Source organism: Papio anubis, chromosome 2 (assembly GCF_008728515.1).
Source record: "Papio anubis isolate 15944 chromosome 2, Panubis1.0, whole genome shotgun sequence".
In the NCBI taxonomy this organism is placed as follows: Eukaryota; Metazoa; Chordata; class Mammalia; order Primates; family Cercopithecidae; genus Papio; species Papio anubis.
Window position 1 is genome coordinate 155,258,794 of NC_044977.1, and position 12,894 is coordinate 155,271,687.

General features: G+C 37.6%; 1 protein-coding gene across 2 annotated transcripts in view; it reads left to right on the forward strand.

Annotated features, from left to right (window-relative positions):
* The window catches only part of STAG1 (stromal antigen 1), a 327,523-nt gene that overhangs the window by 240,322 nt on the left and 74,307 nt on the right, over positions 1–12,894 (forward strand). For both annotated transcript variants that reach the window (XM_031663744.1, XM_031663743.1), the window contains 5 exons: positions 1,520–1,612; positions 1,708–1,797; positions 1,949–2,152; positions 3,395–3,465; positions 7,215–7,302. In XM_031663744.1, the coding sequence (XP_031519604.1) occupies positions 1,520–1,612; positions 1,708–1,797; positions 1,949–2,152; positions 3,395–3,465; positions 7,215–7,302 (546 nt within the window). The remainder of the gene's footprint in view (positions 1–1,519; positions 1,613–1,707; positions 1,798–1,948; positions 2,153–3,394; positions 3,466–7,214; positions 7,303–12,894) is intronic.

Below are 12,894 nucleotides of genomic sequence, written 5' to 3' on the forward strand. Positions count from 1 at the left end.
CTTGCGGTCAGGAGTTAGACCAGCCTGGCCAATATGGGGAAAACCCGTCTGTACCAAAAATACAAAACTTAGCCGGACATAGTGGTACGCACCTGTAGTCCCAGCTACTTGGGCGGCTAAGGCAGGAGAATCGCTCAAACCCAGGAAGCAAAGCGGAGGTTGCCGTGAGCCAATATCGCACCATTGCACTCCAGCCTGGCTGTCACAACGAGACTTCGTCTCAAAAATAAATAAATAAATAAAAAGATCGTGCCATCAAAAATAGCATTTCCCTGAAATCAGTATCCTTAGACGTTTCATACATTGTCAAATGAATTTCAAGACTTTTCAATATCTTGAATACATTCCTAGACATACATGTAGTTCCCTTAATTGCTTTGTGCAGAGCTAAACACAGTGGTTGGTAGATCATTCACAGGTGATTATTTTATATGCTTAAAAGATTGAACAACAAGGTTGGGCGTGGTGGATCACTTGAAGTTAGGAGTTTGAGACCAGCCTCGTCAACATGGTAAAACCCCATCTCTACAAAAATACAAAAATTAGCCAGGCATCGTGGCACATACCCATAGTCCCAGCTACTCAGGAGGCTGACGCAGGAGAATCACTTGAACCCAGGAGGCAGAGGTTGCAGGGAGCCGAGATCGTGCCACTGCACTCCAGCCTAGGTGACAGAGCAAGACTCTGTCTCAAAAATAAAAATAAAAATAAAAGACTGAACAACAAATAGGCAGTGCTATTATTTCTTGCACATATTCTTAAACATTGGGGTTCACATTTATAAAGTGGCAATTTATATTGGAATGTTCCTGTTCTGTAAAACAATTTGACATTATGATGGCAAAGCCCTTCAAGATACTAAAATGCAGAATACTTAGGGGAAATTATTATGTTAAACTGAGTTTGCATTTTAATATTTTATTTTTGGAGTCACCTGTGGTTTCACAAGTTGGATACAGGCTAAAGTGATGAGCATTATCAGCTTAAATTTGTTCCATGAGCACAAACTATACTCTTTTTTGTTGATTGCTGTATAACAGATTTATGAGCTTAGTTACAAGGAGACTCAAATGTAAATGAATCCAGAGATATTATTAGTGTATGCTTTAAAAATAAGTGAGAATATATTAACTTCTGTTGGTATTTAAAAAGCATTACTTTAAAAAGTGTGTGTATATTTAACATGGGAAGATCACTGTTAACACGTTGAGATTAAAACCCTAGAAAAATTGGGTTTGATTGGTTTCAGTATTTTAATAATGGTAACTATGGTTTTATTAAAATGTGTATATTTTCATTTGACATAAACAGATAGCAATTCGCCCAAACTTTAGCTGTTTGATAAGGTAGTAGTGCATGTTATGTAAAAATTTGCATAAATTTTCATGTATTTGTTTCAGTCATTAAGCCTTTCAAATTTTTGGTTATATTATTTGCCAGTGCTTCATCAATATATGTAACATTTTGGATTTATAATTTAGCACAACACCCTTTAATTCTTTTCCGACTTTATTTCTAGGTGCTAACTGCCAAAGAAAGGAAAACTCAAATTGATGATAGAAACAAATTGACTGAACATTTTATTATTACACTTCCTATGTTACTGTCAAAGGTAGTTTCATTTACAGTTTTGTTATGTCACTGAGTTTGCTTTCATTGTACTATTAAAGTAGTTACTGTATTTTTCTTTGCTTCTTCTCCTTCTAGTATTCTGCAGATGCAGAGAAGGTAGCAAACTTGCTACAAATCCCACAGTATTTTGATTTAGAAATCTACAGCACAGGTAGAATGGAAAAGGTAATGATACTGTGAAATTGAAATTCAGCTATTATAGTTTTATTAACTGAATTATTTTCATGTACTCTTATAGGCTTGTTATTTGACAGATGCTAATTTTTTATTTTTTATTAATCTAAATATTACAGTTTTTCTTTTTTTGTCTTCTCAGCATCTGGATGCTTTATTAAAACAGATTAAGTTTGTTGTGGAGAAACATGTAGAATCAGATGTTCTAGAAGCCTGCAGTAAAACCTATAGCATCTTATGCAGTGAAGAATATACCATCCAGAACAGAGTTGACATAGCTCGAAGCCAGCTGATTGATGAGTTTGTAGATCGATTCAATCATTCTGTGGAAGACCTATTGCAAGAGGTCTGTTCTAAAGTTAATGTGTACATATAATAATATAGACTAAGAATTTAAGATAGCTGAGTGTGTAAAGCATTTTCATTTTAAAATGAAATCGAGTAGAATTGTCTGCCCCTTCCAAAACTTAGCAACCTTATTATAATTGTGTATTCTATAAAGATCAGCCTTGGTTATGCCTTATTTTTATTCTAAAAATCTGTCATAAAAACTAGAATTTTTTTTCTCTTTCAAGAATTTTTTTTTTTTTTTTTTTTTTTGAGACAGAGTCTTGCTTTGTCACCCAGGCTAGAATGCAGTGGCACGATCTCAGCTCATTGCTCACCGCAACTTCTGCCTCCCAGGTTCAAGTGATTCTCCTGCCTCAGCCTCTGGAGTAGCTGGGATTACAGGCACCTGTCACCACGCTCAGCTAATTTTTTTATTTTTAGTAGAAACGGGCTTTCACTATGTTGGCCGGGCTGGTGTTGAACCCCTGATCTCAAGTGATCTGCCCACCTCAGCCTCCCAAAGTGCTGGGATTACAGGCACGAGCCACCACATCCAGCAAAAAAAAGTCTCTTTAAAGTCTGATTTTTCCTAACTCATTTTCTATTTCTGGGACCTTATTTACATTTTAATATTGCTGAATTATTGTGATATGCTAATGAATAGAGCATGCAAATTAAGTCTGCTTTTAAGGATGCCTGCTTATCAATGGTATGCCCAAGATATCAGCAAGCATCTCCCAATTGCTTATTTTCTAATTATTTCTGTGACTTCTTCCTCTTTCCCTCTCTCTCATCAATCTATGTAAGGCAATCTGGGACTTCCATAGTTCTCTGTGCTCTAATGACCACGTAACTGATTTATGAAAGACTCTTTCCTACTATTGGAACTCAACCATTATTTATGATTTTTCATTCATTGTGATTTTCAAGCTACAAAAGTGACTGACAATAAAATATTGGAAATAATCATTGAAAGTCTTTCAAGTACATACCTTTCACTTAGAAATTTTAAAGGGTTTTATCTTATAGTATTAATCAGAAAGCTTTTCAAAGTCATGTTTATCACAACATTTAAAATGCAGAAATTATTTCTAGGTTGTTAGAGTTATGGGTGTTTTTGCCTTTTTGCTTATTTGTATTATGGATCTACAATGAATATATACTATTTATATAATTCAAAAGAATAGGCAGTAAATAGTAATATACTATAATGTGAGTAAAGTTGTGGTAATGATGTGATGTTTCCTTTTTTTTATAGGGAGAAGAAGCTGATGATGATGATATTTACAATGTTCTTTCTACATTAAAGCGGTTAACTTCTTTTCACAAGTACGTTATTTTGTTTAAAGTAAAGGCAACGAGGTGGCTCATGCCTGTAACCCCAACACTTTGAGAGGCCGAGGTGGGCAGATTGCTTGAAGCCAGGAATTGGAGACCAGCCTGGCAAAACCCTGTCTGTACAAAAAACACAAAAATTGGGCATCAGAGTGTGCACCTGTGGTCTCAGCTGCTCAGGAGGCTGAGGCAGGAGACGCAGGAGAATCGCTTGAACCCAGGAGGTGGGGGTTGCAGTGAGCCGCGATCGCGCCTCTGCACTCCAGCCTGGGCAACAGGCTGTCTCAAAAAATAAATAAAGTAAATGTAGTAACCCAAGTGTGCAGGCACAGAGCTATGATCCCAGCCACTGAGGAGGTTGAGGAAGGAAGATCACTTGAGCCCAGGAGTTCAAGGCTGCACTTGATCATGGCACTGGCCCATGACAGTACCTGTGAATAGCCACTGCACTCCAGCATGGGCAGTATGGTGAGATCTGATCTCAATAACAACAGAAAGATAAAATAGATTCAGTGAATGACATGTAACAGCCAGCACACAGTGACTGACTGTTGTGTTTGACATTAATAACAATGGGAATTTTAGGCCTGGTGTGATGACTCACACCTATAATCCCAGCATTTTGGGAAGCCAAGGGAGGTGGATTGCTTGAGCCCCACAAGTTTGAGACCAGCCTGGGCAATAGGCAGATCCTATCTCAATTAAAACAAAATAGATGTTTTTTTAAAAATGGAAATTTTAGAGGAATATTGAGATGTTTTTCCTTTATTCGGATTTATCTTGATGATTATATGATTTATGTTTTGCTATCACTGAACTACTTTTTTTTTTTTTTTTTTGGACACAGTCTCACTCTCTTGCCCAGACTGGAATGTAGTGGTGCCATCTCGGATCACTGCAACCTCTGCCTCCCAGGTTTAAGTGATTCTTATGCCTTAGCCTCTCAAGTAGCTGGGACCACAGGTGTGCGCCACCATGCTCAGCTAATTTTTATATTTTTAATGGAGATGGGTTTCACCATGTTGGCTAGGCTGGTCTTGAACTCCTGACCTCAAGCGATCCACTGGCACTCGACCTCCCAAAGTGCTGGGATTACAGACGTAAGTCACTGTGCCTGGCCTGTCATTTAATTACTTAAGGTATAAAATGTATTTACTATAATGATTTAGCTGTCATTTAATGTAATGAATATATACTGTAAAAGTTTAAGCCCATGAGTATTTAACAAATTAGACAGGCTTATTTCATCAGCTAGAGTGCTACAGGTAATCCCAGCACTCTGGAAGGCCGAGGCAGGTGGATCATCTGAGGTCAGGAGTTCAAGACCACCCTGGCCATGGTGAAACCCCGTCTCAACTAAAAATACAAAAAATTAGCCGGGCGTGGTGGTGTGTGCCTGTAATCCCAGCTACTCGGGAGGTCTGAGGCAGGAGAATTGCACGAACCCAGGAGGCAGAGGTTGCAGTGAGCAGAGATCGTACCATTGTACTCCAGCCTGGGCAACAAGAGCAAAACTCCATCTCAGAAAAAAATGAAAAGAAAGAAAGAAAATCTGGAGGACAGTTGGGCTTATATTGGTCAAAGGATATAAAATTTCAGTTAGGAGTAATAAATTCAACCCATCTATTGTACAACATGGTGACTATAGTTAAAAACAATGTGTTATATTCTTGAAAATTGCCAAGAGAGTAGATTTTAATATTTTTATTTTTTCAAAAAAAATTTTTGTGACAGAGTCTTGCTCTCTCACCCAGGCTGGAGTGCAGTGGCACAATCACGGCTCACTACAGCCTCAACTTCCTGTGTACAAGGGATCCTCCTACCTCAGTCTCCCAAGTAACTGGAACTACAGGAACATGCTACCACACTGGGCTAATTTTTTTTATTTTTTCTAGAGACAGGGTTTCGCCATGTTGCCCAGGCTAGTCTTAAATTCTTGGGCTTAAGCAGTTTTCCTCCCTCGGCCTCCTAAAGTGCTGGGATTACAGGCATGAGCCACTGCACCCGACTAAGAGTAGATTTTAAGTGTTCTCACCACAAGAAAGAAATGATAAGTGTGTGAAGTAATTGCTATGTTAATTAGCTCAATTTAGTCATTCCACAGTTTATACATATTTCAAAGCAACATGCTGTATACAATAAGTATATACTAATTTTTATTTGTTAACATAAAGGACAAAAATAAATAAGATTTTCAGGAAAGTCATGAGTTACTCTTGTGAGCTTTTTTCCTGAATTGTTCCTGTATGCTTGGTTATTGTGTTCTTACTATGTCAGTAGAACAGGTGAATTTGAATAAGGAAGAAAGATTCAGATCACTGAAATTTGTGTTGTCAAATTGTAATTTTCACTTCCCTTGTAATGAGATATGCCGGTCTTCTCCATGAAGAAAGGACAAAAAGAACTTTGTTGTCCAAAGAGAGTTTGAATATAGTTTTTACACTGATCAGTACTTCAAAATTAAAAATCAGTTTCCAAAATCTAAGTCTTAATATGCAAGTAAATTTTTTTAGAATTCCCTAGAAAAGCAAACTTTTATTAAAAGAAAAAAAACTGTCGTTTGAAAACAGAAGTTACTAGTGTCAGAATGACTATTTTTAGTAGTAGAGCTCATGAGAATATAAAAATTTACCATTATCACATTCATAAGTCCTCAGCCCAAGTAAATAGCTATAGTGCAGTTTTTGAGCTTTCCCATTTTTCCTTTCCTTTGTCTTTATCTCCATTTTGGGAATACAGATCTCTCTTTCAAAAATATGCGTGTGGTTTTATTTTTAAATTGTAAATGGAGTTCTTTAAAATGTACTTTTAAATAGACCTGACGCGGTGGCTCACACCTGTAATCCCAGCATTTTGGGAGGCCAAGGCGGGTGGATCTCTTGAGTCGAGGAGTTCAAGACCAGCCTGGCCAACATGGTGAAACCCCATCTCTACAAAAATATAAAAATTAGCCAGGTGTCATGGCACACGCCTGTAGTCCCAGCTACTCAGGAGGCTGAGGCATGAGAATCTCTTGAACCCAGGAGGCAGAGATTGCAGTGAGCCGAGATCTTGCCACTGTACTCCAGCCTAGGCGACAGAGCGAGACCCTGTCTTAAAAGAAATAAAAATAAAACAAAAAAGGTACTTTTATATATACAATAAAGGGAGTTTATCCATATATGGAATAGAATGTGAGCTTAAACCACGTGGTAGAAACTTTGAGTTAAATATGTGAGGTTTTGTTTTTGTGATTTCTTTAATAAATTCTTAGAATCATCTCTTTTTATTTCCTTTTCCTTTCTACCTTTCTTTCACATTTGAGCATTTAATGAGCATTCCCTTTATGGAAATGAAAAAAATTTTTTTTTTTTTTTTCTGAGACAGAGTCTTGCTCAGTTACCCACACTGGAGTGCAGTGGTGCAATCTTGTTTCACTGCTCTGTGTCCTGGGTTCAAGTGATTCTCCTGCCTCGGCCTCCCAAGTAGCTGGGACTACAGTCATGCACCACCATGCCCAACTAATTTTTGTGTGTGTATTTTTAGTAGAGACGGGGTTTCACCATGTTGGCCAGGCTGGTCTCAAACTCCTGACCTCAAGTAATTTGCCAGCCGTGGCCTCCTAAAGTGCTGGAATTACAGGGCGTGAGCCACTGTGCCCAACCGAAATGAAATTATTTTATTTTTCCACTCACTCGAACTGAGCTCAAATTTAAATTTCTTTCCATTCTAGAATAAAACAAATGCATTTTTGTTTATTTCAGTGCACATGATCTCACAAAATGGGATCTCTTTGGTAATTGCTACAGATTATTGAAGACTGGAATTGAACATGGAGCCATGCCAGAACAGGTAGGAGTTTATTGATATTCCTTCTGTATGACTCTAGAAAGTTAAGTTTTTCTGAAGTCATATGATTATCAGAAGCCTTTTATAGAAAATAATTGATAATTCTTAGGGCAGCTGCCTCTTTTGAGAGAATTATTGCTATAGTAATTGAATATTACTGATAAGTATATTATATCGGCTTATGTGTTAGAGTAGAAAAAATAGAAAACTTTTGCTATAACATACCGTAAAAATGTTAATGTTAAGGTAGACTTTGCTCTCTTAGGAAAAATACCATTAATATCTATGGCAGCAATTTTAAAACTTTCAGTTTATTCATTATGTAATGAAAATTGATGATGGATCTATTCCAGCCCTGTTCTAGGTATTAATCACATTAAGCATGGCTTAGTTTTTATATTAGAACCATAAATTAACATGGCAGCCTTTAATAGACTTTAGACCTTTGTACACTCATATATACAAGTTAAAGTAGAAGGGGCAGGAATTCAACAAATTTTGCCTAATCTGAAAAAGACTTCGGTAGAATAATTACTCTACCTGATTCAGTATGAGAAAGGAAGGAGTTATTTTGTACACTGTAGACATTCATGTAGACCAAAATATCAACTCCATCATTAAGTGTAGGTAGTATTTAGGGGTTATCTCATTCATTTCCATTTGGTAATATAGAATGCTTAGATGATACTTTATTGCTCTAAAGCAGTAAGAATTTCAACAGATAAAATAATAATCTTATATTAAAAGTTAATCATGGGCTGAGCGCAGTGGTTCATGCCTATAATCCCAGCCCTTTGGGAGGTCAAGGCAGGGTGAATCACCTGAGGTCAGAAGTTCGAGACCAACCTGGCCAACATGGTGAAACCCCATCTCTACTAAAAATTTAAAAATTGGCTAGATGCAGTGGCATGCGCCTGTAGTCCCCAGCTACTTGGGAGGCTGAAGCTGGAGAATCGCTTAAACCTGGGAGGCAGAGGTTGCAGTGAGCCCAGATGATGCCACTGCACTTCAGCCTTGGCGACAGAGTGAGACTCTGTCTCAAAAAAAAAAAAAAAAAAAAAAAAAAAAAGTTAATTATGAAAACAGTACTTTATTATTGCTGTGATTAATTCATTTGAATTGCATAACATTAGTCATTTTCTTGGTCCCTACAAATGTCCCTGATTATGTTAGGCGTTCTTATTGTAGTTTGTGAAAAGACACTAAATATTTTACCCTGTCTTTTTTTAAATGTGTTGCTGACACCAACTTCCCATCCTCTCTTTATCTCAGACCAGCAGCCTAAATAAAATTCACTCATATTTTCAAGCCATGCTTCTAATTTGAAAGTGAATGAGAGAGTTAAGATATTCTTTTTATCATTTTCTCTTTCTCCAGGTAGAGAATAAGTGTACATCTCTGTTTCATCTACTGTATCAAAATTTTTAGACTTACCATACCATCATTATTGTCCTAGTACTGACTCATGACAGCTTCACAATGTTGTCTTCTATTGTTATTTTTGTTTTCTATTGCTTATGTTCATTGCATATGTCTTATTTCCTCCATTTTTATTGTTGGATAAAAGAGCATACTTATGTGACATTAAAAGTTTTGTGGCTTTAGGGGCTGGGTGCGGTGGCTCACACCTGTAATCCCAGCACTTTGGGAGGCCAAGGTGGGCGGATCACAAGGCCAGGAGTTCAAGACCAGCCTGGCCAATATGGCGAAACCCTGTCTCTACTAAAAATACAAAAATTAGCCGGGCACGGTGGCGGGCGCCTGTAGTCCCAGCTACTCGGGAGGGTGAGGCAGGAGAATCGCTTGAAGCCAGCAGGCAGAGGTTGCAATGAGCCGAGATTGCACCACTGCACTCCAGCCTGGGTGACAGAGCGAGAGACTCCATCTCAAAAAAAAAAAAAAAAAGGTTTTGTGGCTTTAAGTTTGTTAATTTCTTAAACACATATTTTTAACCATGTGTATGAAGTTTGAGTGCATGACTCAAATATGACTAGATTGTACTCTTGTTCATTTTAGCAGCTCTGATAAATATCTCTTAAGATACTGTTGAAAATACAGAAATTCTATATTTAACCACTTCTTTTTTGTTTGTTTGAGATGGAGTCTCACTCTGTCACACAGGCTGGAGTGCAGTGGCGTGGTCTCTGCTCACTGTGACCTCTACCTCCTGGGTTCAAGCGATTCTTCCGCCTTGTCCTCCTGAGTAGCTGGAATTATAGGCCTGCGTCACCACGCTGGGCTAGTTTTTGTAGTTTTAGTGGAGACGAGGTTTCCCCATGTTGGCCAGGCTGGTCTTGAACTCCCGACCTCAAGTGACCTGCTTGCCTTGGCTTCGCAAAGTGTTGGGATTTCGGGCATGAGCCACTGCACCCAACCCTCAACCACTTCTTAATACAACCATGCAAGCTCACTTTTTAAGGTTCCAGCTGTGTGCTTACAATAAGAACTCAGAGAAAATACCTTTTAAAGCAGGGGTGCTGAAGAGCTACCAAAATGTTTATTACTGTTGACCCTCAGTTGTTCTTAATGTTTTGAAGATACCTTAAAATTTTCTAGCTGTTTGGGGAGCCTACATTGTCTATATGCTTGACTTTTTTTTTTTTTTTTTTTTTTTTTAATGATAACCAGTTCAACTAGAAGTTCCTAGTGCCTTCCTTTACTGAGTTGTTACACAGGCATACCTCATTTTAGTGTGCTTTGCTTTATTGCGTGGTTTTTTTCAAATTGAAGGTTTGCAGCAACCCTGCATCAAGCAAGGCTATCAGTGCCATTTTCCCAAAAGCATATGCCGACTTAGTGTTTCTGTGTCACATTTTGGTAAATCTTGGTTATTTCAGACTTTTTTGTTAGTATTAAATCTGTTATGGTGATTGGTGATCAGTAATCTTTGATGTTTCTATTGTAATTGTTTTGGGGCACTATGAACTGTTCCCACATAAGATGGTGGACTTAATCCATTAATGTTATGTGTGTTTGGACTGCTCCATGACAGGCCCTTCCCTAATCCCTTTCCCTCGCAGGCTCCCTATTCCCTGAGACAAAACAGTATTGAAATTAGGCCACTTAATAACTCTACAGTGTTTCTTAATGTTCAAGTGGAAGAGTCACACTTCTCATATTCATGACTGCTAACACAGCAAAAGGAATTTTTACTTTCAAACCTTAATTATTTAAGAAAAAAACATTGCATTAAGTCTTATGGCTGCCATAGAAAGTGACTCCGCTGATGCGTCTGAGAAACTTTTGGGAAGGATTCACCATTCTAGACGCCATTAAGAAATTCGTGATTCATGGGAGGAGGTCCAACTATCAGCATTAACAGGAGTTTGGAAGAAGTTGATATCAGTGTTCATGGATGACTTTGAGGGGGTAAGACAAGTAAAGAAAGTCACTCAGATGTAGTGGAGATAGCAAGAGAACTAGAATTAGAAGTGGAGCCTGAAGATGAGCCTGAGTTGCTGCAATCTCCTGCTCAAACTTGAAGAGATGAGGAGTTGCTTCTTATGGATAAGCAATGAAAGAGATGGCATTTACTCCTAGTGAAGGTGCTGTGAACATTGTTAAAATGACAACGAAGAATTTAGGATATTACATAAATGTAATTGATAAAGCAGTGATAAGGGTGTGAGAGGGTTGTCTCCAGTTTTGAAAGAAGGTCTGTGAAGAAAATGTTGTCAAACAGCATCAGTGCTGCAGAGAAATCTTTTATGAAAGGAAGAATCTATCGATACAGCAAACTTCACTGCCATCTTGAGAAATTGCCATAGCCACACCAACCTTCAACAACCACCCTGTTAAGTCAGCAGCCATTAACATTTGAAGCAAGATCCTCCACCACTGAAAAAATTATGACTCACTGAAGAGTCAGGTGATCATTAGCATTTTGTAGCCATGAAGTATTATATTTTTTACTTAAGCTATGTACATTGTTTTTTCAGACGTAATGCTATTGCATGCTTTTATATGCATTGCGAAACCAAAGGTTTTGTGACTTGCTTTATTACAAAATTTGCTTTTTTGTGATGTCTGGGAGTAAACTTGTGCTACATCCAGGGTACGCCTGTGTATTTGTGTTATTTTTTTCCCCTCCTAGTGATTTATCTTTTATCATACCAGTACTGTTTTAACCATTATAGTTTTAGAATATGTGGAAGACTGGCCAGGCATGGTGGCGCATGCCTGTAATGCAAGCCTTTTGGGAGGCTGAGGCAGGCAGATCACATAAGGACAGAAGTTCGAGACCAGCCTGGCCAATATGGCAAAATGCTGTCTCTACTAAAAATACAAAATTAGCCGGGCATGGTGGCACGTGTCTGTTATCCCAGCTACTTGGGAGGCTGAGGCAGGAGAATCGCTTGAACCCAGGAGGCAGAGGTTGCAGTGAGCTGAGATCACGCCATTACACTCCAGCCTGGGCAACGAACAAAACTCCCATCTCAAAAAAAAATTTTTTTTTAATATCTAAAAAGTAAAAAATATGTGGCAGACCAAAAAGAAATTACCTATTCTAATAATTTTTTAAAAATCAAATTATAGAAATGTTACAGAAAATTCACCTAATCCATTTTCAATATTTTCCCACATTTCTGTACTTTATATTATTTTATATTATATTATATTATATTATTTTTTACATTTCTGCATATATATTATATATGATAATCATATATATGTATATAATTTTCATATATACATATATGTATATAATATGTGTATATATTATATAATATATAAATATACATATACTATATAATATTTATTATATATACATATTTTATATATGTATATATGTATATATACATTATATATACAAATATATAGTATATTACAAATACAATGTGTGTGTTACATATGTTAATATGCATATGCAAAATGTATATTAGGTCAGGCATGGTGGCTCATACCTGTAATCCCAGCACTTTGGTAGACCAAGGTGGGTAGATCACTTGAGGTCAGGAGTTTGAGACCAGCCTGGCCTACATGGTAAAATCCTGTTTCTACTAAAACTACAAAAATTAGCCAGGTGTGGTGGCATGTCCCTGTAATCCCAGCTACTTAGGGGGCTGAGGACTCGAATCACTTGAACCCAAGAAACTCAAGAACAGGACCTTGCAGTGAGCTGAGATTGCGCCACTGGACTCCAGCCTGGGTGATAGAACGAGATTCGGTCAGAAAAAAAAAAAAAATGCCACAACCACCTGAACCTTTAACAGTTTTTTTTCAGCCTAGGACCCAATGCAGAATAATACATTGCATTTAGTTGTTATTTTGTTTTTGTCTCCTTTAATCTGGAATTGTTTCTGAGCCTTTATGTTTCATGACATTTTGAAGAGTATAGACTAGTTATTTTACAGAATGTTCTTACTTGAGTTTTGCCTGATCTGCATGTTTAAATTTTAGTTTCACTTTCTTGGCAGGACTACTACATAAATGATATTTTGTCCTCAATCCATCACATCAGGAGGCATGTGATGTCAGTTTGTTCATTATTCATGTTATTAACTCTGATCACTGACTAAAGTGAGGTCTGCCAAGTTTCTCCTATATAGTTACCAGTGTCCTTTTTAATTACTGAAGTGAGCTGTAGAAGTATTC